Source organism: Microcaecilia unicolor, chromosome 12 (genome assembly GCF_901765095.1).
Source record: "Microcaecilia unicolor chromosome 12, aMicUni1.1, whole genome shotgun sequence".
NCBI classification, from domain to species: Eukaryota; Metazoa; Chordata; class Amphibia; order Gymnophiona; family Siphonopidae; genus Microcaecilia; species Microcaecilia unicolor.
Genome location: NC_044042.1, coordinates 106,973,445 through 106,999,500, shown reverse-complemented (window position 1 = coordinate 106,999,500; position 26,056 = coordinate 106,973,445). Strand labels below are relative to the sequence as shown.

General features: G+C 45.7%; 1 protein-coding gene across 1 annotated transcript in view; it reads left to right on the top strand.

The window, feature by feature from the left end:
• LOC115481995 (ras-related protein Rab-18A-like) overlaps positions 1–26,056 on the top strand; it is a gene marked incomplete in the record, with an annotated part of 104,465 nt that overhangs the window by 56,883 nt on the left and 21,526 nt on the right. The window contains 1 exon segment of the mRNA XM_030221515.1: positions 4,770–4,888. Within this exon segment, the coding sequence (XP_030077375.1) occupies positions 4,770–4,888 (119 nt within the window).

The following is a 26,056-nucleotide window of genomic DNA, read 5'->3' as shown; positions in this document are numbered from 1 at the left end:
AATTTATTTATTTAGATTTTCCTCACACCTTTTTCAGTAGTAGCTCAAGGTGAGTTACACTTAGGCACACTTGACATTTCTCTGTCCCAGGAGGGCTCACAATCTAAGTTTGTACCTGAGGCAATGGAGGGTTAAGTGACTTGCCCAAGATCACAAGGAGCAGCAGTGGGATTTGAACTGGCCACCTCTGGATTGCAAGACCGGTGCTCTAACCACTAGGCCACTCCTCCTTTTACAATTTTAAAAGAAAGGAATGGCAATGTTATTGACGGGAAAGACCTAACCACATACTCTCAAGACGCTCACAACCAGGGTATCAACATAGAAGTATTGTCTTCCCATTAATAGATTTCTAATAAATCCTAATTCCTCTTATCCAATAAAAGGAAAAGCCTGCCTGATATAATAACTTTTAAGCCTGGTCTTCAACTTCTTTGAGTGGTGCATAGTCTTTAAGATAGTCCTCGGGACATACAAGCCAGCCTGGTTTTTAGGATACCTGCACTGAATATGTATGAGAGAGATTTGCATACTACTACTAATAGCATTTATATAGCGCTACCAGATGCACGCAGCGCTGTACATTTGACATAGACAGTCCCTGCTCAAAGAGCTTACAATCTAGGTAAAACAGACAGACAAGACATTACGGGCAAGGAAATTACAGGGTAGAGAGGAACAGGGGAGGAGAGCAAATGAGTAGCAGTTAGGAGCCAAAGGCAGTAGTGAAAAGGTGAGCCTTCAGCGTAGATTTGAAGACAGGTAGAGATGGAGCTAGACGTATGGGTTCGGGAAGACGGTTCCAGGCATAAGGTGCCGCAAGATAAAAGGAACGAAGTCTGGAGTTAGCGGTGGAGGAGAAAGGGGACGACAAGAGAGATTTGTTTAGAGAGCGGAGTTGACGGGGAGGAGTGTAGGGAGAAATGAGAGAGGAGAGGTAATGAGGGGTCATAGAGTGGAGGCATTTAAAGGTCAGTAAGAGGAGTTTGTATACAGAAGCGGACAGGGAGCCAGTGAAGTGACTTGAGGAATGGGCTAGTGTGGGCATAACGATTCTGGTGGAAAATAAGTCGAGCTGCAGAATTCTGGACAGATTGGAGAGGAGAAAGATGATTGAGTGGAAGACCAGTGAGAAGTAAATTGCAATAGTCCAGGCGAGAAGTAACAAGGGTGTGAATAAGGGTTTTGGTGGCGTTTTCAGAAAGGAAAGGGCGAATTTTGCTAATGTTGAAGATAAAGAAGCGACAGGTTTTGGCGATTTGTTGAATATGAGCAGAGAAGGAGAGAGAGGAGTTGAAGATGACTCTAAGGTTACGAGCCGAGGAGACAGGGAGGATATGAGAGCCAGTAACAGAGACAGAGAATGGGGGAATAGGAGGGTAGTGTATGCAAATATATCTCATGCATATTCAATGTGGATATCCTGAAAACCTGACTGACTGGGTTACGAACCCCTGTTTTAAGAGCAGGCAGTGCAATTAACAGTTCAGGGCCGTGCCAACACGGTAAGCGAGGTAAGCATGGCAGGAGGGCGCCATCCTCTGGGGGGCGCCCCGCCGCACCATGCTTACCTTGCCCTCTTCTCCCCAGATCCTTTTCCTTTTTTGTTTAAATTTACCTCTGTCCGGTGGCAGCGTAGCGTTAGTGAGAAGGAGGCAGCGCTCATCCACCCCGACGTGTCAGTCTTCCCTTCGCTCAGGTCCGCCTTCTTCTGACATCAGAAATGATGTCAGAAGAAGGTGGGACACTGAGCGAAGGGAAGACTGACACGTCAGGGCGGGGGAGCGCCGCCTCCTTCTCACTAACGCTACGCTGCCGCCGGACAGAGGTAAATTTAAACAAAAAAAAGGAAAAGGATCTGGGGAGAAGAGGGTGGGTAGTGTAGCGATCGTTTTCGGGGGGGGGGGGCGCTGGGGCCAACTGCTGGGGGGCACCGGAGACCCTAAGCATGGCCCTGTAACAGTTGTTGGAAACACAAAAAGCTTCCAAATGAAAACAACAGAATACAGAAAGCAAGTTGAAGTTCTTTTCTCTGCAGTGTTCAAAATTCAGCGCCCTAAGCAACTGCTTGTTCCTAAATCAAACTTACCCCAGGAGGAGGAGGAGGGGGGGGGGGGGGGAGGAAGCTTTCTGCTGCCAAATCATGGCAGCAGCTGGCTGAAACCCTGAGATGCCTAAAATAAGCCATAACAGTGGCAACTCTTTGAACAAATTAAGGAAGAGATTCCAGCTGAAGCAGAGGACTGAAATGTAATTTCCCCCCTCCCCCTTAAAAAAATGACAACAAATAAACCAAGAGAGCCAGGAAAGATAGCAGATGGCGAGACTTTTTCCTGTATGCCTACCTGCGTGAGGGAATGGAAGCCAATTGCTCTGGCAAGCAGCCACAGCTGCACAGATGTCGCCCCTCGGAGGCAACAATTTCCTAAATGTCGGCTTTCATTCTGAAGCCATGTTCCCAATCCTGGAATTTTTTTAATAATAGGCAGATGTAGCAGACAAGGCGCACCCTGATAGCGGACAGACCTACAGCTCTGTAACAAGACAGCAAGTTATGAAGCTGCTGCTGGACCTTCGATAGAAGCCAGGGCTTCCTCAGCCCATCCTGATGTCTGGTTAGTGCTGAAGGCTTTGATCCTGGGGAACTGGGTTAAATTCCCACTGCAGCTCCTTGTGACTCTGGGCAAGTCACTTAACCCTCCATTGCCCCTGGTACAAAATAAGTATCTGAGTATATGTAAACCGCTTTGAATGTAGTTGCAAAAACCTCAGAAAGGCGGTATATCAAGTCCCATTTCCCTTTCCCCTTTATATCCACATAGTGTGCAATGCTTTCATCTGCCACTGTCCATGGTACCAGATAGTACATATAGCAATCGGTAAGAATATGAGTCAGTCAGTAGTTTTCACAGCAGACCTAACAACAAAAAAACTGAAATATACATCAGAATGGGTTTTAAAAGGGTTTAGACAAGTTCCTGGAGGAAAAGTCCATAGTTTGCTATTGAGATAGACATGGGGAAGCCACTGCTTGCCCTGGGATTGGTAGTAGGGCTAGATGGACCACTGGTCTGACCCAGTGTGGGATATTACAATTATTTACAAATTGTGTATGTGTGTATTAATTGTATAATAAAGACTGGTTTACAACATAAGAGTCATAATTAGTATCAATAAACCCAGAAAGAGAAGGGCCTGCCTGACCCAATTAAGTATCCGAAAGGATATGCATGTGTTTTGTGTCTGTGGTGTTCAGAACTGCCAAGCTATCCAGTTCCAGGACACTGTAGGCCAGCCCTGGGCTTCTAATAACCCCATCCTGATGCATTATGGGTCCTGCAGGACTCATTTCAATGGGTAGAATCAGAGACTACAAATCCCGCACTGCATTTTGGTGTAAATTCCAAAACCGGGATCAGCCAGGGTAGCGGCGAAGTGGAGGAGTAGCCTAGTGGTTAGTGCAGCAGACTTTGATCCTGGGGAACTGAGTTCGATTCCCACTGCAGCTCCTTGTGACTCTGGGCAAGTCACTTAACCCTCCATTACCCCAGGTACAAAATAAGTACCTGTATATATGTAAACCACTTTGAATGTAGTTGCAAAATACCACAGAAAGGCGGTATATCAAGTCCCAGTTCCCTTTCCCTTATGACATCACAATATCAGACGTGAGCCAAGCCATTGTGACATCACTGATGAGGTTGGCTCTTATTGGTGGAATGAGTTAAGGAGTAGCCTAGTGGTTAGTGCAGCGGACTTTGATCCTGGGGAACTGAGTTCGATTCCCACTGCAGCTCCTTGTGACTCTGGGCAAGTCACTTAACCCTCCATTGCCCCTGGTACAAAATAAGTACCTGAATATATGCAAACCGCTTTGAATGTAGTTGCAAAAAAAAAAAAAAACCTCAGAAAGGTGGTATATCAAGTCCATTTTCCCTTTCCCTTTCTCTATTTCAGATTCTACAGGTAATGTAGCTGCTATTTGAGATTCTGTTGCTACTATTTGAGATTCTACATGGAATGTTAATGTTCCACTAGCAACATTCCATGTAGAAGGCTGCGCAGGCTTCTGTTTCTGTGAGTCTGACGTCCTGCACATACGTGCAGGACGTCAGACTCACACAAGCAGAAGCCTGCGCGGTCACATTGATGATTTGCAAGGGCAGGCTTCTACATGGAATGTTGCTAGTGGAGGAGTAGCCTAGTGGTTAGTGCAGCGGACTCTGATTCTAGGGAACTGGGTTCAATTCCCACTGCAGCTCCTTGTGACCTTGGGCAAGTCACTTAACCCTCCATTGCCCCTGGGCCAAAATAAGTACCTGAATATAATATGTAAATCACCTTGACTGTAACCACAGAAAGGCTGTATATATAAAGTCCCATCCCTTTTCCCTTTTCAGGATATCCACTCAGGGAAGCTGGGCAGCTTCAAGAGGGATTTTGAGTGCAGCTGTGTGAACCTCTGCAGTAGTATGTGACTTACCTGTTTTTCAGAGCTTCCCATATCTGTCCTGGTAACCCCCAAATGCAAAACGCCTGAGATAAAAGTGCGTACAATGGATACAACATATGGCAATCCAACTAGCAAGGGGGAGTTGAAAACTGCAGTATATTGTTGTCAATGGGTTTTTTTTTTTAATTTTTATGCACTGTGAGTTGCTATTAGCTTTTCGTTTTGAAAAATATGATGATAAATTACACTGAATAAATAAAGCTCTTCAATCCTGCCACAGAGTAAAGTTTTTTTTTCTTTTTTTCTCTTTCCACAGATGGAGCAGCAGAGACTGAATATAATCGAGAAAGAAAACCAGCTGATTTTGGACAGAATCACACACATAATGCAAACAAAAGGAGCCGTGGATAACTGGAACACAAAGTATATCAAAAGGTAAACAGCTGGGTCTGTAATCCCTCTCGCCTCATCTCCTCCTGTCCTGGTATCGCTCCCGGGAGGCTGCAGCCAGGAGAGCAGCGTTAACCGGCTCAAATTGGGGAGGGGGCAGACCAAAGGCTTGTCCTGCCTCACCCGAGAGCTGATAAGAAGTGGGGGTGGAGGTGTAGGGGGACCCTTGGTTAGGGATGTGCTCGGGGGTATCTTTAGAAACTGGGGTCCACAGCATCAGTGGGGCACTGGCTCAGCTTGTCTCTCATGATATGAAGTGATCTAGCACCTTGGCCTCTGCATATTCTACCCAGTCCTTGGGCCATACCTAGCCAGTCGGGATTTCAGCATATCCACAATGAATATTCATGACATGTACTTCCATGGTATGCACATTTATCTCATGCATATTCATTGTGAATATCCTGAAAACCTGATTGGCTGAGTGTGCCCTGAGGACCGGGTTGAGAACCCCTGCTCTAGTCAGTGGTTCTGAAGCCTGTCCTGTGGACCCTCAGCCAATAGGATTTTCAGGATATGCTTAATGAATATCTATAACAGTGGTTCGCAAACCTGGTCCTGGAGGCACCCCAGCCAGTCAGGTTTTCAGGATATCCACAATAATTATTCATGAGAGCAATTTGCACGCAGTGAAGGCTGTGCATGCAAATCTCTCTCATGAATATTCATTGCAGATATCTTGCAAACCCAACTGGCTAGGGTGTCTCCAGAACCACGTTTGGGAACCACTGTGCCTACTACCTCCAGCATATGTAGCTTTTTCGCATGCATATTCGTTGTGGATATTCTGAAATCCCAACTGGCTGGGAATCCCCGAGAATCATGGCTCCATAAGACACCAGGATGCCCACATTGTAGATTATAGCCGCCACCTCGACAGGGTAGTTTTGCGCCTGTTTTGATGTGTGCTCTCCAGCTGAGCTGCAACAGCCCCAGACAACATCAACATGTGACCTGGATCCAGCCCGAAACCCCGAGCCTATCGCCGCTCCTGTCCTGGGTTTTGCTTTATCTGCCACTGCTGACTCTGTCTATCGGGGTCCCTGTGAGTGTCAGTACTTGTGCTATTGCCTGCTGAAATTCCCAGCTGAAGGAAGAAAGAGAGACATTGGATCATCATCGGTCATTGACGTAGGAAGAGACGCTGTTAAGTCCAGTGCTTTTTTTTGACCTGGTCAGATGGGAGGCAGAGGTGAGTTCAGGGAGAAAGAGTGAAGGGGTGAGGGCACTGGTACCTGGTGGGATAAGGTCTTGTATGATAAGATAGAAGGAATGGAGGTAAAAAGGGTTGCAAGACAGAACGGTAGGGGCAGAAATGGGTTAGGGGGTACAGAGGGAAGAGTTGAAGGTACCAAGAGGGAAAGAGAGAAGGGAATGTGGTGAACCAGGGTAGAAACAAAGAGGGAAGTGGAGGGGAAGAAGAAATAGTGAGAAGAGTGAAGGGATGGGGCAGAGAGGGGCAACTGCTCCCGATCCGCTACCGTATACAGTTCAAGCTTCTCCTATTGACCTTCAAGTGCACTCAATCTGCAGCCCCCCATTACCTCTCCACCCTCCTCTCCCCGTATGTTCCCACCCGTAACCTCCGCTCTCAGGACAAATCACTCCTATCTGTACCCTTCTCCACCACCGCTAACTCCAGACTCCGCCCCTTCTGCCTCGCATCACCTTATGCCTAGAACAGACTTCCCGAGCCCATACGCCCTCCCTGCCCATTTTCAAGTCCTTACTCAAAGCCCATCTCTTCTCCCTTGCTTTTGGCGCCTAACCACCTTCCCCATTCATGATACCTACACTGACTACATAGCTTGTTACCTTTAGATTGTAAGTTCTCTTGAGCAGGGACTGTCCTTCCCCATGTTTAAACTTGTACAGTGCTGCGTAACCCTGGCAGCACTATAGAAATGCTAAGTAGTAGTAGTAGAGGTGAGTGCAGAGAGAGGTCTGCATAGGAAAGGGGGGCGTATGGGAACAGGAGCGGAAAAGAGTATGGAGGGAAGAGAGAAGAGGTAAGGGGACAGCAGGTTAAGGACGGGGGTGTATGGGGTGAAAGGATGGAAGGCAAGAGTGAGGGGAAGTGCAAGAGAGTGAAATAGAAGAAGCTGTTGGGTACAATTTTCTGGGGGGAAAAAGATTGAGAAAAGATTTGGCTGTCATTTTTATAGGGGTGGAAGGTGTTTGGTTGGAGCCCTCCGTACCACTGGGGCTTTACAGGCAAAATAGAAAGTGCAACTATGAAAGGGGGAGGGGCAAAAGTAACAACAGTAGAGGATCTGGGAGTAGAATGACTGTTCTCGGCTATACTTGAAGCTCACCCACCTCCCCATCTCTTCTCTGAAGGCTGTCTGCAAAGGAGGTGCTGGATCAGAGCTCTGCGGTGGAACTGTGTTCCAGGCCCTTGCACCAGAAATTCAGTCCTGCCTACTACCATAGTGGATGTCTTGCTGATTTCCATCTTTCTTCCTATTCATACTCTGTATCTTCCTCCCACCCCCTTCATGGAGGAGGCTGCTCCATGCACCCACCACTCTTTCTATGAAGAAAGAACGGAAATAATTTGGGACCCAAAAGAGGACACGATGGCAAGTTACAGCAGGCTCTTCGGTTTAGACTTTGGTTGCATACTAACCCCTAATGTACCTCACAGGCTGCCGTATTTTTGCAAGACAGGGTGAAAATGGTTTCTCTCTTAAAGGAAATGAAGTCATCAAGCATCTCCTTCCGCACAAGCGTTTACTAGGCTGCCCTTTGGAGCAACTGCCCTGTCCTAGCAGTGGGACTGCTGCCTGGCTCGCCCTTTGCTCTATCTCTCCAGCTCTTACACTGCTCCCATAGCAACTAGACCTTTTTGGGTAAGTTTAAGCAATGTTACACGGCCTATTGCAATGAGAAGGAGAAAGACACGCCAAGACAGAGAAAGAAGATGAGCAAACAAGAGAGAAAGAAAGACAGGGAGATGAGCTATGCCAGAAAGAGAGGTGAGAATGGAACTCCCTTTCATTAAACGTCAAAGTGGAACCATCATTTCAAAAATGTAAGAAATTGATCAGATCCTAGTTATTTCCGATCACTTACGGTTTCCAATCAATTCCCTCAATCACTTCCCATTTCAACTTAATGATCCTTCCTGAGATATCCACTGAGACATTTCCTCTCACGTCCTCTCCCATTTTTGTCTTTCTCCCCCCCCCCCCCCCCATGTTTTTATTAATACTTAACCCACTAAGTAGCACCATTGTGCGCTAGGGGTATATATCAAAGTTTTGTAAATAAGTAAAACACCATGACAGAGAATGATCCCTGAATAGAATGTTGGGTATTATTAGGAAAGGTATGGAAAACAGGTGTGAGGATGTTATAATGCCGTTGTATCGCTCCATGGTGCGACCGCACCTTGAGTATTGTGTTCAATTCTGGTCGCCGCATCTCAAGAAAGATATAGTAGAATTGGAAAAGGTGCAGCGAAGGGCGACTAAAATGATAGCGGGGATGGGACGACTTCCCTATGAAGAAAGACTAAGGAGGCTAGGGCTATACAGCTTGGAGAAGAGACGGCTGAGGGGAGACATGATAGAGGTATATAAAATAATGAGTGGAGTGGAACAGGTGGATGTGAAGCTTCTGTTCACGCTTTCCAAAAATACTAGGACTAGGGGGCATGCGATGAAACTACAGTGTAGTAAATTTAAAACAAATCGGAGAAAATTTTTCTTCACCCAACGTGTAATTAAACTCTAGAATTCGTTGCCGGAGAAAGTGGTGAAGGCGGTTAGCTTAGCAGAGTTTAAAAAGGGGTTGGACGGTTTCCTAAAGGACAAGTCCATAAACCGCTACTAAACGGACTTGGAAAAATCCAAAATTCCAGGAATAACATGTATAGAATGTTTGTACGTTTGGGAAGCTTGCCAGGCGCCCTTGGCCTGGATTGGCCGCTGTCGTGGACAGGATGCTGGGCTCGATGGACCCTTGGTCTTTTCCCAGTATGGCATTACTTATGTACTTATAGCTGCCCATATGCACATTAGGACATGGCTTTCTGCTCACCATTTCTCAACCTGTAGCTTAAACAAAGGAAGATTCCCCGGAAAATGACCATGTGAGGATATTCTGTACTAGAAACCCAGTGCCAGTTTTAGTATTAGGTTTTGCAGGTTAAAAAAAGGCTCTAGGAAAACATAAAATTACAAAACGCCCCCAAGATAGTCTTTCATTTGTTTAAACATTTTTATTCCGCCTATCAAAATTTCCTAAGTAGATCACAGAGTAAACGTATATATATCATAACACAGAACACAAGAATGCACAACATAACACGATGACACATCAGCAGAGGGTCTTCTGGATAGAGTTTACTAGCTGGCACCTCTGGGAACACTACTACTACTACTATTTAGCATTTCTATAGCGCTACAAGGCGTACGCAGTGCTGCACAAACATAGAAGAAAGACAGTCCCTGCTCAAAGAGCTTACAATCTAATAGACAAAAAATAAATAAAGTAAGCAAATCAAATCAATTAATGTGAACAGGAAGGAAGAGAGTAGGGTAGGTGGAGGCGAGTGGTTACAAGTGGAGCACTGGGATGTTCCAGGGGTTGGAATATTTCCACATAATTAATGCCTCATTGATGATGAGAATGAGATTCTTCCACTGGATCTGTGGATTAGCAGCAAGTCACATTGAGCCTGCAAGTAGGTGGGAAAATGTGGGATCCAAGTGCAGGAAATAAATAAATACATTTTGCTTACCCCGAGATTGGGCAGAACATGCTGTAGGTAGAAGTGCCAGTCTGGCACATAAAAACTCTGGTTTCCCCACCCCTCCAATATCCATTCCGGGTTGGTATGCAAGTATATTTCATATTGTTTCCCTGTTTAGAACAGGATCACAAGTCCATGAAGGGAAAACCGAGACTGAATCCATTCACACCTTGAGTATTGTGTTCCGTTCTGGTCTCCGTATCTCAAAAAAGATATAGCAGAATTAGAAAAAGCTCAAAGGAGAGCGACCACAAATTGATAAAGGGGATGGAACGCCTCTCGTATGAGGAAAGGCTAAAGAGGTTAGGACTCTTCAGCTCGGAAAAGAGATGGATGAGGGGAGATATGATTGAGGTCTACAAAATCCTGAGTAGCGTAAAATGAGTAGAAGTAAATTGATTTTTTTACTCGTTCCAAAAGTACAAAGACTAGAAAGGGACACTCAAGGAAGTTACATGGAAGTACCTAAACAAATAGGAGGAAATATTTTTTCACTCAACAGATAGTTAAGCCCTAGAACTCTTTGTCTGAGGATGTGGTAACAGCGGTTAGCGTATCTGGGTTTAAAAAAAAGGTTTGGACAAATTCCTGGAGGAAAAGTGCATAATCTGCTATTGAGAGAGACATGGGAAGCAAGTGCTTGCCCTGGGATTTGTAGTTTGGAATGTTGTTACTCTGAGATTCTGCATGGAATCTTGTCACTCTTTAGGATTCCAGAACCTTACTATTCTTTGGGGTTCTAATGGAATGTTGCTACTCTTTGAGATTCTGAATGGAATCTTGTTACTCTTTAGGATTCCAGAATCATGCTATTCTTTGGGGTTCTACATGGAATGTTGCCACGATTTGGATTTCTGCCAGGTACTTGTGACCTGGGCTTGGCCACTGGAAACGGGACCTAGATGGATCATTGGTCTGACCCAGTATGGCTACTCTTTTATGTTATTATTTGTGCAGCTGAAATGGAGTCAAATGGTCACTTTGATCATAGGGTTCCATCTCTGGCACAAATCAGGCGATCTTAGATTCCAGAAGCAAATTTTGTTCTATGGGATGAAAAACTTGTAATTGGAATATGTGTAATATGTCTGCATTATTTTTTTGGGGGGGGTGGTGCTAAAGATGAGGTTGATGAGAACATGTAGCTGTCTGACTCATCCAGATGTCCTTTATCTTCCAATGAAGGTAGTAAATAGTTTGGCAGATGACACCGATTACGATGACCCAATAATGAGAAAATGTGAATACCTTCTTTATCTCCCATCCCATTCCATTTCTACCAAGGTCATGCTGAGTTCACACACGTAGGAGCCAACTTTTCAAAATGATTGGGAGTGCTAAACCCAAAGGAAATTACCCCTCCCTGGACACTGTCAAAGAGTTTGTTCACGATTGGGAGATGCTCAAGCACTCACTGCACCCTATCCGCCGCTTTTGACACTGCCAATCATAATTTACTTCTTGCCACACTGTCTTCATTTGGGTTCCAGGGCTCTGTCCTCTCCTGGTTCTACTCCTATCTCTCCCACCGTACCTTCAGAGTACAGTCTCATGGATCTTCCTCCACCCCCATCCCGCTCTCTGTTGGAGTTCCTCAGGGATCTGTCCTTGGACCCCTTCTTTTTTCAATCTACACCTCTTCCCTGGGCTCGCTGATTTCATCTCATGGCTTCCAATATCATCTCTATGCCGACGACACCCAGCTTTATCTCTCCACACCAGACATCACTGCGGAAACCCAGGCCAAAGTATCGGCCTGCTTATCTGACATTGCTGCCTGGATGTCCAACCGCCACCTGAAACTGAACATGACCAAGACCGAGCTTATTGTCTTTCCACCCAAACCCACCTCTCCTCTCCCTCCACTCTCTATCTCAGTCAATGACACCCTCATCCTCCCTGTCTCATCTGCCCGCAACCTTGGAGTCATCTTCGACTCCTCCCTCTCCTTCTCCGCAGATAGCCAAGACCTGTCACTTCTTTATCTATAACATCAGCAAAATTCACCCTTTCCTCTCTGAGCACACCACCCGAACTCTCGTCCACTCTCTCATTACCTCTCGCCTTGACTATTGCAACCTACTCCTCACTGGCCTCCCACTTAGCCACCTATCCCCCCTTCAATCCATTCAGAACTCTGCTGCACGTCTTATCTTCCGCCTAGACCGATATGCTCATATCACCCCTCTCCTCAAGTCACTTCACTGGCTTCTGATCAGGTACCGCATCCAGTTCAAGCTTCTCCTACTAACCTACAAATGCACTCAATCTGCAGCCCCTCACTACCTCTCTACCCTTATCTCCCCGTACGCTCCTACCCGAAACCTCCGCTCACAGGACAAATCCCTCCTCTCTGTTCCCTTCTCCACCATCGCCAACTCCAGGCTCCGCCCTTTCTGCCTTGCCTCTCCCTATGCTTGGAACAACCTTCCTGAGCCCATACGCCAAACCCCCTCCCTGCCCATCTTCAAATCCTTGCTCAAAGCCCATCTCTTCAATGTCACCTTCGGCACCTAACCATTGTACTTCTATCCAGGAAATCTAGACTGCCCCAACTTGACATTTCGTCCTTTAGATTGTAAGCTCCTTTGAGCAGGGACTGTCCTTCTTTGTTAAACTGTACAGCGCTGCGTAACCCTAGTAGCGCTTTAGAAATGTTAAGTAGTAGTAGTAGTAGCACCCAAAGAGTTGACTCCTATGGTCACACATTCAGTAGCACAACCAGATCCAAACACTAGAGCTTCCTTCTCTGAGCCCCAAATCCACGTACCCTTCCTTCGCCTTATGCCTTGAATTTCTTCAAGAGAAGATCTCATCTTCTGCTGTGTGTCCTTCGCAGCTTTTTAGCTTAAATAATATCGTCTGCAAAGAATTATATGAGGCATACAGTTTCTGCTACATGACAGATTGCTAACAGAAAAGACAATGATATCTCAGGAATCTGTTACCATTAAAAATACACGAACAGTGTAATATTAGAAAAGGGACTAAGACAAAGCATTAGTATCATAGCAATGTTACTTGAATGTTCGAATACTTGCTTATTAGATATTCCATTGCTATTGTGCTTACATCGTATTTTATCTCTGAATTTCAGTGCTGTTAAATGCATATATTTTTTTTTAATCTTGTTTCATGGTAGTCCTATTATTAGGTCTCAATTTGCTGCTTTCAAGTTTCCCTCTTTCTTTCTTTCTTTCTGTCCATTACGTGTTCATTTTATTACCATTAAGCTGTTAAAAAAATTGTAAGTTTGATGTTAAAATGTACCTACTGTACATCGCTTTGGGTACATCTCTTCATAAAGGCAGTTAATAAGTTCCAGTAAATCAATTCCTAAACTCAAACCCTTCCTTAGATCAGGGATTCTCAATGCAGCCAGTTGGGTTTTCAGGATCTCCACAAGAAATATGCATGAAGTAGATTTGAATGCATTTGCCTGTTTGTTATGCAACTTTATCCCATTTGTATTCCTTGTGGATATTCTGCAAGATGTGCTCCGAGGATTGGGCTACTACTACTACTTAACATTTCTAAAGTGCTACTAGGGTTACGCAGCGCTGTACAGTTTAACAAAGAAGGACAGTCCCTGCTCAAGGAGCTTACAATCTAAAGGATGAAATGTCAAGTTGGGGCAGTCAAGATTTCCTGAATAGAGGTGTAGTGGTTAGGTGCCGAAGGTGACATTGAAGAGGTGGGCTTTGAGCAAGGATTTGAAGATGGGCAGGGAGGGGGCCTGGCGTATGGGCTCAGGGAGTTTATTCCAAGCATGGGGTGAGGCGAGGCAGAAAGGGCGGAGCCTGGAGTTGGCGGTGGAGGAGAAGGGTACTGAAAGGAGGGATTTGTCTTGAGAGCGGAGGTTACGGGTAGGAACGTAAGGGGAGATAAGGGTAGAGAGGTAGGGAGGGGCTGCAGATCGAGTGCATTTGAAGGTTAGTAGGAGAAGCTTGAACTGTATGTGGCTGAGCTTTGGATGTTGGATGCTCCAGAAATCATCCAGGCAGGTAGAACTCTACAAGAACTGCCACAGGCCATCCCGGGATAAGTGCTCTTACACTACTAAAATCTCATTTTACTGCAGAACGGGTGAGAGACTATTGGAAAACAAATTCTCTGCACACATAAGAACGTAAGAGTAGCCATATTAGGTCAAACCAGTGGTCCATCTAGCCCAGTATCCTGTTTTCCAAATAGTGGCCAAGCCAGGTCACAAGTACCTGGCAGAAACCCAAACATTTCATGTAGAACCCCCAAACAGCAGCAAGATTCCATTCAGAATCCCAAATAGTTGCAACATTCCATGTAGAACCCCAAAGAGTACCAAGATTCCATTCGGAATCTCAAATAAGAACATAACATAAGAAAATAAGAGTAGCCATACTGGGTCAGACCCTCTAGCCCAGTATCCTGTTTTCCAAACAGTGGCCAAGCCAGGTCACAAGTACTTGGTGAAACCCAAACCGTGGCAATCCAGGGAAGCTGTGACAACCCTGACATGCACAGAATGTTATCTCCATGGAATCATGGGCCAAGATGGAGTCTCTTCTTTCATCCGCCAGACCAAAGAGTTTCACATCGAAGCATGGATGCGAGATGACAGACAGACTTGATGGGTGTTATTTTATCAAAGGACATTTTACATGTGAAGATCTTTTTACACACCCCAAGGTTATGTGTGGTGGTAAGAAAGTACATTTATGCGACCCAAGGGTTGGCATGTTCAGGGGCGGAGTCACGATTCGTGCACACTGTTTATAAAATATGCACATACATTACATACAAACATTTGCTTCGGCTCCTGAGCAAATCTAAACATCCACATCTTCATTTTAGCTACGATCTCTCTGCTGCTTTGCCCCTAGTGTCTTATAAAGACACATAGGAATCTATTTGTCTTTATAACATGGGCTGGAAATAGGCATCTTCATGGTCTTCACACATAGACAGCCTGTTATAAAATTGCTCTCTACATGTTCATGAGAACCACATAAAACAAGAGATAATCAGCAGTATCCAAAATTTGTCAGATTCATCAAACTGCTCTCGCATCACCAAAAGAAACCATACAGTTTCTGTAATTATTATGGACTTTCGTGTGAGAGCACCTATGTCATTCGTCAAATTTATTTATTTATTTATTTTATTGCATTTGTATCCCACATTTTCCCACCTATTTGCGGGCTCAGTGTGGCTTACAATACATTGTGAATGATGGAAGTACAATGTGTTACAGTACGATTATGGGCTACATTGTGAGGAGTTATGGGAAGACAAAGTCAAGTCAAAACATCGTTTAGGCGTAGAAACAATGGAATGTTACAATGGGGAAAAGATAGGGAGATAGAACAATAGAAATAGAGCATAGGGTATAACATTTTTATCTGTGGGTGGAGTTTTAAGTGTGGTGAAAATATGGGGTAAGAGAATTCAGAAGAGAGTGTATTGATGCATTTCTATTAGTATGTATGGACTTCATGTGTTTTGATCCTTGCAATAAATTTTCTCAAAGAGATAAGTAGATCATTTTCAGGTTGCGTGGTAGTGTATTCCAGAATTGCGTGCTCATATAGGAGAAGGTTGATGCATGCAGTACTTTGTATTTTATGCCTTTGCACTTAGGGAAATGTCTCTTGACCTCTCAAGTTTAATCAACAGTCCATGTTCATCCTTTATTTTATGTGAATTCACTTAGAGCAGGGGTTCTTAAGCCAGTCTGGTTTTCAAGATATCTATAATTTATCTCATGCATTTTCATTGAGCGATCACTTGGCTCATGAAGCGTCACTGAAAATCCTTTCGCTGTTAAAGCAAACAAAATTGCGTCAATGTGCTTTTATCCCACTTAAAATTATGTCAGATCGAATCAACGTCATCCATTCACGTTCTTCATTCAAACCCATGGGAGACACGGACTGTAAAATATAACCCTCTGTAGTTAATTTGAAAGTTCTGATGTCTACCCTGTGGATCTAATGACACCCAGTCTACGATTATCCACTTCAAATCATCAAGAAAATGGCATTTATCCCTTCAATGAGACACAAAAGGATCTGTCAGTTGCCACATCTTAATTCTGCTTCTATGTTCATTTTGATGTAATCTCATGGAAGATTTGGTCCATCCTACATACACAATGGAGCAACAGCAGGTTATTACATACACCACATATGTAGAAAGACAAATAGCCCAAGTGTTAATTTCATAATTATCTACTGTAATAAAACGCACCCTCAACGTTCTGAAGACACTGACGTCACTGCAGCCACTCAGACACCGGTTCGTAAGTTCATGGTGGTGAAGCCAGAACACTCACCATGTCTCCATGCCCCGCCCTCGCGTCACACGTGATGACATTGAGGGCGGAACAAGTATACAACGCAAATTCCAAACGAATTGCTGCACCGAGGACGTGCCCATCACCCCGCACCTTTCGCGCCATCGCCCCCCCCCCCCCCGTCACCTCCCCTCCCCTTACGCTACTATCCCTGGTGGTGTAGATGTACCTGTTTGCTGGGGCAGAAAAGAAAGAGCCCCCACTTTCCTGCCCGGAGCGCTGCTGCTAGCTGCCCTGCTGCATCCTGTGTGAATCCAGCTCTCGGCGTTTCAAAATGGCCGCCGAGAGTTGTGAGACTTCAACTCTCGGCGGCCATTTTGAAACGCCGAGAGCCAGACTTGCACAGGATGCAGCAGGGCAGCTAGCAGCAGCGCTCCGGGCAGGAAAGTGGGGGCTCTTTCTTTTCTGCCCCAGCAAACAGGTACATCTACACCACCAGGGATAGTAGTGTAAGGGGAGGGGAAGGGAGTCCCGTGCCCGCTAGCGCCCGTTTCATTTCAGGCAGAAACGGGCCTTTTTTTTTACTAGTTATGAAATAATTTGCACCAGGAACACTTTGCAGATGTTTTATGTTCAAATAATGAAAAGCCAGGGGGGGGGTCAAGTTGTAAAAGTTAGCATCACTCCCAAGATTAAATCTTTGTTGGAATTCTATCAGAGGAGGTTCTAGAAACAAATCCTATATAATAAAACTCACCCCCAATGTTCTGAGGACACTGACGTCACTGTCAGTACCTGCTGGCACTCCCTTCCGGTTCGAAGGGTTCGTGGTGGTGAAGCCACCGAAATCGCTGTGTCTGGGCCCCGCCCTCGCGTCAAACGTGATGACGTCGAGGGCGGAGCAATGGCGAACCGGAAGGAAGTGCCTGCAGGTACTGACAGTGACGTCAGTGTCCTCAGAACGTTGAGGGTGAGTTTTATTATATAGGATTAGTAAAAAAGCCCCGTTTCTGATGCAAATGAAACGGGGGCTAGCAATGTTTTCTTCTGTGTGCATGTGGGAGTGTGTGTGTCCCTGCCCTCTGGCCTCTCTCCCCTCCCCCCTCTGAGTCCTTCACTGTTACAGAGCCAGCGATTTGATTTCGTGCTCTGCTGTTTTCCTTCACTGACTGTGTTACAGAGAGGGCGGGGCAGACACTCATAGGGAAACCGGATATCTCGCCCCCTTCACACTTCCGGCTGGAGGCTTCATAGAACGTTGGTGTTGCTTTTTGTATAGAGAGATAATAAAACATGCCAAAATTTGTGTATGGATTTAATGGAAAACTTCAAGTAGTAGAGAAGGGACATAGGCCAACCGATGACAGAATATCCAGAGGTTGATTGTAGTAGGTTTCGTAAACATCAGAATACATGCATGTGTTGTGTTCCATTTTGTAGGGAAACATTGTCCTCTAGGTTTTTAAGGTGTGTATGGATTTAACAACATAGGAAATACCAGATGTATGTGGCAGTACACATATTAATCTATTAGTAGAATCGCTCTGACAAAAATGTAACAAACGCTCATGATTTAATTAATTAATTTATTTATTTGTATCCCACCTTATCCCACCTCTTGGCAGGCTCAAAGTGGCTTACAATACATCATGAATAGTGGAAGAATGTTAGTTAATAAACATTTAGTATTGCAGGGTTTTGGTCAGCATGATGATAATAAGACAGAATAATAGTGTACAAGCAGATATTAAGAGACAATTCTAAATATAGATCGGCGATTTGTACATATTCACATTGGTTGATCTTTGTGATAGGCTTTATTAAAGAGGTGGGTCTTCAGTAAAGAGCGGAAGTTCGTTCTTTCGTAGACCGATTTCAAGCTGCGCGGTAGTGCATTCCATAACTGCGTGCTCAGGTAGGTGAGGTTTGACGCATGCATTAGTTTGTATTTCATTCCTTTGCAACTGGGGAAGTGCAGATCAAGGTATGTGCGGGATGATCTTTTGGCGTTCCTAGGTGGTAGGTTTATCAAGTCTGACTTGTAAGCTGGTGCGTCTCCGTGGATAATTTTGTGAACTAGTGAGCATATTTTGAACGTGATGCGTTCCTTAAGTGGGAGCCAGTGTAATTTTTCTCGTAAGGGCTTGGCACTTTCAAATTTTGGTTTGCCAAATATGAGTCTAGCTGCAGTGTTCTGGGCTGTCTGGAGTTTCTTGATTATTTGTTCTTTGCAGCTGGCATATAGTGCGTTGCAATAGTCTAGATGACTGAGCACCATTGATTGTACCAGGTTCCATGCCATGCTTGTTATTGATGTTCTAGGCCCCACTGTAATATTTACTGTGTTGCTTTTTCCTAGGTCGGGTTCTTCTTGTGTTACTTCTGTAAGTTAGTGGTATTATAGTGACCTAGATTAACTGTATAGACCAGAGTGATTTTTGTAGGTTTTGTATTACAGATACTTCACAATATACTTGGGACTAGAGGGGGTTTATATTTTTGCAGAGATTACACCACAATCAGAAATGTTTTTGTGTGGTGAGTTCCTGGGGAATAAAACACTTCTGTTTGTTTTTATAGCAAAGTTGAAGAATACGGGTCATTGTGGTAATTATTTTGCAAGATACCGTGCTGTGTGTTGAGATGTTGACCAGATGCAAATCTACTGTAATGGCAAAGTTTAAGTTATAGGATAATGTGAAAAATGTTTGTGAACTTCTAAGTTTCCATAACTGTGAATGTGCTTTATGTTGATGCAGGACAGACTATTTACTTAGAAATCCATCATCACGTACACTCTTAGGCATTATTTAGGAGTATATCAAGCACTACTCATACCTAGTAGTGGAGGAGTGGCCTAGTGGTTTGGGTGGTGGACTTTGGTCCTGGGGAACTGAGGAACTGAGTTCAATTCCCACTTCAGGCACAGGCAGCTCCTTGTGACTCTGGGCAAGTCACTTAACCCTCCATTGCCCCATGTAAGCCGCATTGAGCCTGCCATGAGTGGGAAAGCGCAGGGTACAAATGTAACAAAAATAAAATAGATACTATTGGAGATTCTACATGGAATGTTGCTACTATTGGAGATTCTACATGGAATGTTGCTATTCCACTAGCAACATTCCATGTAGAAGGCTGCGCGGCCACATTGGTGATCTGCAAGGGCCGACTTCTACATGGAATGTTTCTAGTGGAATAGCAACATTCCATGTAGAATCTCAAATAGTAGCAACAGTGGAGGAGTGGCCTAGTGGTTAAGGTGGTGGACTTTGGTCATGGGGAACTGAGGAACTGAGTTTGATTCCCACTTCAGGCAAAGGAAAGTCACTTAACCCTCCATTGCCCCATGTAAGCCGCATTGAGCCTGCCTGAGTGGGAAAGCGCGGGGTACAAATGTAACAAAAATAAAATAGATACTATTGGAGATTCTACATGGAATGTTGCTACTATTGGAGATTCTACATGGAATGATCCTACTACTGGAGATTCTACATGGACTGTTGCTACTATTGGAGATTCTACTTGGAATGTTGCTACTATTGCAGATTCTACATGGAATGTTGCTACTATGGGAGATTCTACGTGGAATGTTGCTATTCCACTAGCAACATTCCATGTAGAAGGCTGCGCAGGCTTCTGTTTCTGTGAGTCTGACGTCCTGCACGTACGTGCAGGACGTCAGACTCACAGAAGCAGAAGCCTGTGCGGCCACATTGGTGATCTGCAAGGGTCGACTTCTACATGGAATGTTGCTAGTGGAATAGTGTCAGACTCACAGAAGCAGAAGCCTGCGCGGCCACATTGGTGATCTGCAAGGGCCGACTTCTACATGGAATGTTGCTAGTGGAATAGTGTCAGACTCACAGAAGCAGAAGCCTGCGCAGCCACATTGGTGATCTGCAAGGGCCGACTTCTACATGGAATGTTGCTAATGGAATAGCAACATTCCATGTAGAATCTCAAATAGTAGCAACAGTGGAGGAGTGGCCTAGTGGTTAGGGTGGTGGACTTTGGTCCTGGGGAACTGAGGAACTGAGTTCAATTCTCACTTCAGGCACAGGCAGCTCCTTGTGACTCTGGGCAAGTCACTTAACCCTCCATTGCCCCATGTAAGCCGCATTGAGCCTGCCATGAGTGGGAAAGCGCAGGGTACAAATGTAACAAAAATAAAAACATAAATAAAAAAAAAAATCTATGATAAGGCAGAATTATTGTGTAGAGCCTGAGCTCTTTCATTAAAAGTTGGGGACCATGGGTCAATTTTAGCAGACAATGGAAAAGGTGCCGGTACTTAGTACCCCCAAGCACCCTCTCAAAAAAAGCCCTGAGAAGAGGCTTCCTTTCTTCAGCCCTGCAGAGGCCCTATGAGAAAGTACAGAGGGAGGTGAGGGGGCAGAAAGAATGTAGCCATGGTAATTGGCATCCTAGGCGATTGGTTCACGTAATGGTTAAATTGGCCCTAATATAAAATCAGAACTACATCTTCATGTGTTTAGTGGGACTAACCCAGCCTCTTCTGTTTCACATAAACCTAGACAAGTCTCTTCTCTCCTTGAGCAGAATATGTATCACTAGTAAAAAAAGGGCCCGTTTCGGAAACTAATGAAACGGGCGCTAGCCAGGTGCTTACCGAGGAGGGCACCGGGATCTCCCAGAAGTGCTGTTTTGGCGCCGCTGTCTCTACTGGCCCTCGATGTCATAGCGTTTTGACGTAAGGGCGGAGCTACAGTTCCCTCTCGGTGTTTTATTTTTGTTTTGGGCTCGTCGCTACTCTGCCATGTCACCCGAAATTCGGAGGGAGGCTCCGGGATCTCCCTCCAAGTCCTGTATCAGCGCCGCTCTGTCTACCGCCCCGCCCTTCACGTCATTGCGTTCTGACGTGTGGGCGGGGCATACAGACATGGGGAGTTGCATGGGCTTTAGCAGCATGAATCCACGATCCCTTTCCTGCGGAGGCGCATGTGTGTTGTCGGCTGCGGGGCGTTCCTGGTTTAATTGGCACTTGTGTTCTGTGGCGCGGGGTGTCGTGATGTACTACTACTACTACTACTTAGCATTTCTATAGCGCTGCTAGGGTTACGCAGCGCTGTACAAGTTTAAACATGGGGCAGGACAGTCCCTGCTTGAGAGAGCTTACAATCTAAAGGTAACAACTTTGTAGTCAGTGTAGGTATCATGAATGGGGAAGGTGGTTAGGCGCCAAAAGCAAGGGAGAAGAGATGGGCCTTGAGTAAGGACTTGAAAATGGGCAGGGAGGGCGCATGGCGTATGGGCTCGGGAAGTCTGTTCCAGGCATAAGGTGATGCGAGGCAGAAGGGGCGGAGTCTGGAGTTAGCGGTGGTGGAAAAGGGTACAGATAGGAGTGATGTAGCGTCAACATCATGACGTTCGACGCGAGGGCGTGACAGACAGGTATGGGCAGTGGACAGGCTTCACCACCATGACTCCACGAACCCTTCACAAAAGTGGGTGGAGCTTGAGTGGCTTCATTCGAACGTTGGAGTTGCGAATTATGTCCGGATGGGGCGTGGCTGAGGGCGGGTGTATGAGTGAGAGTGAGAATGAGTGGTGTGAGAGGCTGCAACAGTACAGGGCTTCAGTGTTTCCCTGCCACACAGTGAGCTTCAGAATTGGAGGTGAGAATTATTTATATAGATTTGCATTGCATTATAGGGATTTGGCATTAAGATAGCTGCCTTGCTGTTCCTATTTCAGCCCTCTTCAAATTTCCTTCTTTGTGGTTGGCAAATATTATTACGTTGTCTGAGACACCTAAGATGGAAGTTAAGGATTTATATTTTTTCTGCTTTGCTTGGCTTGTGAAACCTTTCTCCTAAAGCAGTAGGCATCAGACAATAACCTAGAATGTAAAATTGGTCTGGGGGAAATGATTGATTCTGTGACCTCTGCGGAAACGTACTGATTCTTTTAGTTGCCACTGTGATAGAATTCTAGATGCTGGAAACTCATTTCCAGAGCCTTAAAATTCATTTATCTCGATTTAATGGGGAGAAACAGATAGTTCAGGACAAGAATGTTAACATTCTTCAGAATAATACTGACCCTCCCTCCTCCGAGTCCTCCCCCTCCATTATCTGTTTTGCTTTAGTAGTAAAAAATGAGGGTCATGTTTCCTGCTTTAGAAGGGGGGTTTTTGGCAGGCTTCATTTTTCTGAATTAGGGCTGCCACAGTGGCTCTGTGATCATACTGCCCCTGGGTTGATTCAGAAGTGCTACGTTAAACAGTTCCAGGCTGGAGAGTTTGGGACAATCCTGGATTTCTGAACACCCCTATCCAGGTGCATTATGGGACTTGTAGCATTGATTTCTGGCTTCCGATCAGATACCGCATCCAATTCAAGCTTCTCCTCCTTACTTACAAATGCACTCACTCTGCTGCTCCACCCTACCTCTCTACCCTCATCTCCCCCTACGTTCCTGCCCGTAACCTCCGCTCACATGACAAATCCCTCCTCTCAGTTCCCTTCTCCACCACTGCCAACTCCAGGCTCCGCTCATTTTGCCTTGCCTCACCCTATGCCTGGAACAATCTTCCTGAACCCCTACGCCAAGCCCCCTCCCTACCCATCTTCAAATCCTTGCTTAAAGCTCACCTCTTCAATGCTGCTTTCGGAACCTAACCTTTCGAACATATAGGCTGCCCCAATCTGTCTGACCTATCAGATTGACTGTACATTTGTCTTTTAGATTGTAAGCTCCTTGAGCAGGGACTGTCCTTCCATGTTAAATTGTACAGCGCTGCATAACCCTAGTAGCGCTTTAGAAATGTTAAGTAGTAGTAGTAGTAGTAGTATTTCAATGGGCAGAATCAGGGACTACGAATCCCACACTGCTTTGGGGGGAACTAGCCAAATAGTCTCCAGCCTGAAACTGGGTAACTTGACATCTTTAGTTGATTCCCATTTCAGGTCTTCTGATCTCCAGGGTGTCCATAGCTGGGAAGGTGCAGAGACACAACCCCTCGAATGAGGGAACTCGGCAGTAAGACAATGATGGCACCTGGTGACTGGATTTAGAACCCGTGACTGCAGGCTTCAGGAAGGAGACCGGACTGCCGTTGCAATAAGTAGACTAAAATGATTGGGAGAGAGATATAAGACAAGGAAAAATGGCCAGATACTTCTAAATGAAGATTCATAGTGCCTTAGCCTGGGAGAACCCAGGAGGAAAGAGCCAGGTCCAAAATAACCATTACAAAGTCCTAGCCAGATGCGTTACTTTGAACTGAAGAGTTTTGAACAAAACACTGATGGCAATTCTATAAATTGATGCCAAGATTTAGCTGCCCCAATGCCATGTGCTTAGTTCCAATTCCATAATTACAGTTGCAACAGTTGGCGTCTAATTGTAGCTTGGTGTGCGTGTAACCTATAGCTTTCTATACGTACCATGTAAATTCCAGAGACACTTCCGTGACCTGCCCATACTCATGTTTGCATCCCTGCGCACTTTCACGCTAAGCAATGTTGGTGTGTACGTTATAGAATACCGCCTAGCTCTTTAGTGTCACTAATTGGCAATTGAATTAAGGGCAGACCCAGGACATTCTGTATTTGGCATGATGTAAACTGCCTCAACCTTTGTAGATCTGGTTGTATATCAAGTTTGGATAAATCATAACTCAGCCTGTCCCCAAAGATTTGGAGGTTTCCGGGCACGCTGTCAAGTATCTTCCTGTCCCTCAGGCTGTCAAGACTGAGGCAGACATGCCGGCTTGGGAAGAGATCATCTAAATCCCTTTCTTTGGTGTTGTCCTCTGCTTCTGGATTGTCGGCCTTTATAGCAGTGTCCTCAGCCCCATCCCCAGGACACATCCATCCAGAGCAACTGAAAGACTGAACCGGGCCCGGGGCAGGATCGCCGCCACTGGACCCCGGGGCAGGGCAGCTGCTGCCCCCCAATCATCGTCTGCTGCCCCCCCCCCCCCCGATCGCTGCCGTTGTCACAACAGAATTGAAATACCTTGGTTGGCGGGCCGCCAGCAGACGACGTCTTCCTCCAGCGCTGCCTGCCCGCCCCTGCTTTTCCTCTCAGGGCTTGTGTGCCTGAGAGGAAAAGTAGCAGCTCAGCAATGGGCAGAAGATCTCCAGGTCCTCCCCAGCCTCCAAGGGGGGCCCAGCGCTGGAATTTTCTGCTTCTGTCGGGACACAATCACTTGGGTTCCGTTAGGAGCAGGAGAGAGAGAGACCCCAGTACCAGGCCCCCTTTGGAGGCCCGGGCCGTAGAATTTTGCTCCCCTGCTCTCCCCCCCCCCCCCCTTGGCAGCCCTGCACCCAGCCAGTCAGGTTTCCAGTGTGCATGTAAATGTGTGTTATCTTTCCAATTAGTACGTTTGACAGTGTTACCAGTGATTTGCAGGAATTGCATTGACTTCCTTTGAAGGGCCGTGATTTTTTAAAACATTGCTTGTAATATGTTTCTTGTTTTATGGAGGCAGCCCCTGAACCTGTTGTCAATTGTTACTGAAATGTCCCTCTGTCAAAGATATTCATTAAAAGTGTCTACTCAAATCTATGTTTTCATTCCAGGCTATTTATGACTGGAGTACCGTACCCAGTACTATCAGGATGGTTCCAAATTATTTGCTCTTTTGAAAGCAAGTGAAAACATTTTTATTTGATTTAAATTAGTATTGTGACTTATTTAATCTTGTTACTGTAACTGTATACTGTTGTCCCCATTATTGTGTGGTTTTGTTTTTCTTATTTTGTAAGTTGTATCTATTTTAGAGATATATGCGACTAATCAAGTTCTGTGATAGACTACTACTACTACTACTACTTAACATTTCTAGAGCGCTACTAGGGTTACGCAGCGCTGTACAAATTAACAATTAAGGACAGTCCCTGCTCGGAAGAGCTTACAATCTAAAGGACGAAATGTCAAGTTGGGGTAGATAAGTTTTCCTGAGAAGAGGTGTAGTGGTTAGGTGCCGAAGGCGACATTGAAGAGGTGGGCTTTGAGCATTGATTTGAAGATGGGTAGGGAGGGGGCACGGCGTATGGGCTCAGGGAGTTTGTTCCAGGCATGGGGTGAGGCGAGACAGAAGGGGCGGAGCCTGGAGTTGGAGGTGGTGGAGAAGGGTACTGAAAGGAGGGATTTGTTTTGAGAGCGGAGGTTACGGGTAGGGACGTAAGGGGAGATGAGGGTAGAGAGGTACGGAGGGGCCGCAGATCGAGTGCATTTGTAGGTGAGTAAGAGAAGCTTGAACTGTATGCGGTATCTGATTGGGAGCCAGTGAAGTGACTTGAGGAGAGGGGTGATATGAGTATATCGGTTAAGGCGGAAGATAAGACGTGCGGCAGAGTTCTGGATGGACTGAAGGGGGGATAGATGGCTACATGGGAGGCCGGTCAGGAGTAGGTTGCAGTAGTCAAGGCGAGAGGTAATGAAAGAGTGGATGAGAGTTTGGGTGGTGTGCTCGGAGAGGAAGGGGCGAATTTTGCTAATGTTATAGAGGAAGAAGCGACAGGTCTTGGCTATTTGCTGGATGTGCGCAGAAAAGGACTAGATTAGATTAGATCTATATTCATTGTAGATATCCTGAAATCCAGACTAGTTGGTTGTGTCTGAAGAGTTAGGTTCAGAGCTCCTTTAAAGCAGTGTGTGGCCCATACACATAAGGGGGGGGGCCTGCTTTCAGAACCCTGTTTGTGCAGCGGACCCTCTCAGGAACCGCCTTGACAAAATGTTTTTTTCAAGAGTATGTCCCTCTTGTAAACACAAAATCTGGTGAGTGCCAGCTAGCCAGCTGAGACTCTAATTCAGTAGGTCTCAACCAGGGGCATAGTCCAGCAAAATGCCCAGGGCTGCCAAATGGTAGGGGCCGCCTGAAGTTGGAGCTCCTTCCCCACCCCACCCCCAATGTGCACCCACACAGGTCCGCCATCTGCCTACCTCCATTCCCCCCATCCTCCAAACGCTGGTGAGTCATGGCAGAGGCAGCGTTGAAGACTGCTCTCTGTCTAGGAGGGCCTGTCCTCTGCCGCATCCTGCCCAGAGGACGTTGCATCAGAGAAGTGAGACACAGCAGAGGACAGAAAGCCACCTTCAGTGCTGCCTTTGCTGTGACCCAGGGGAGGGAATGAAAATAGGCAGA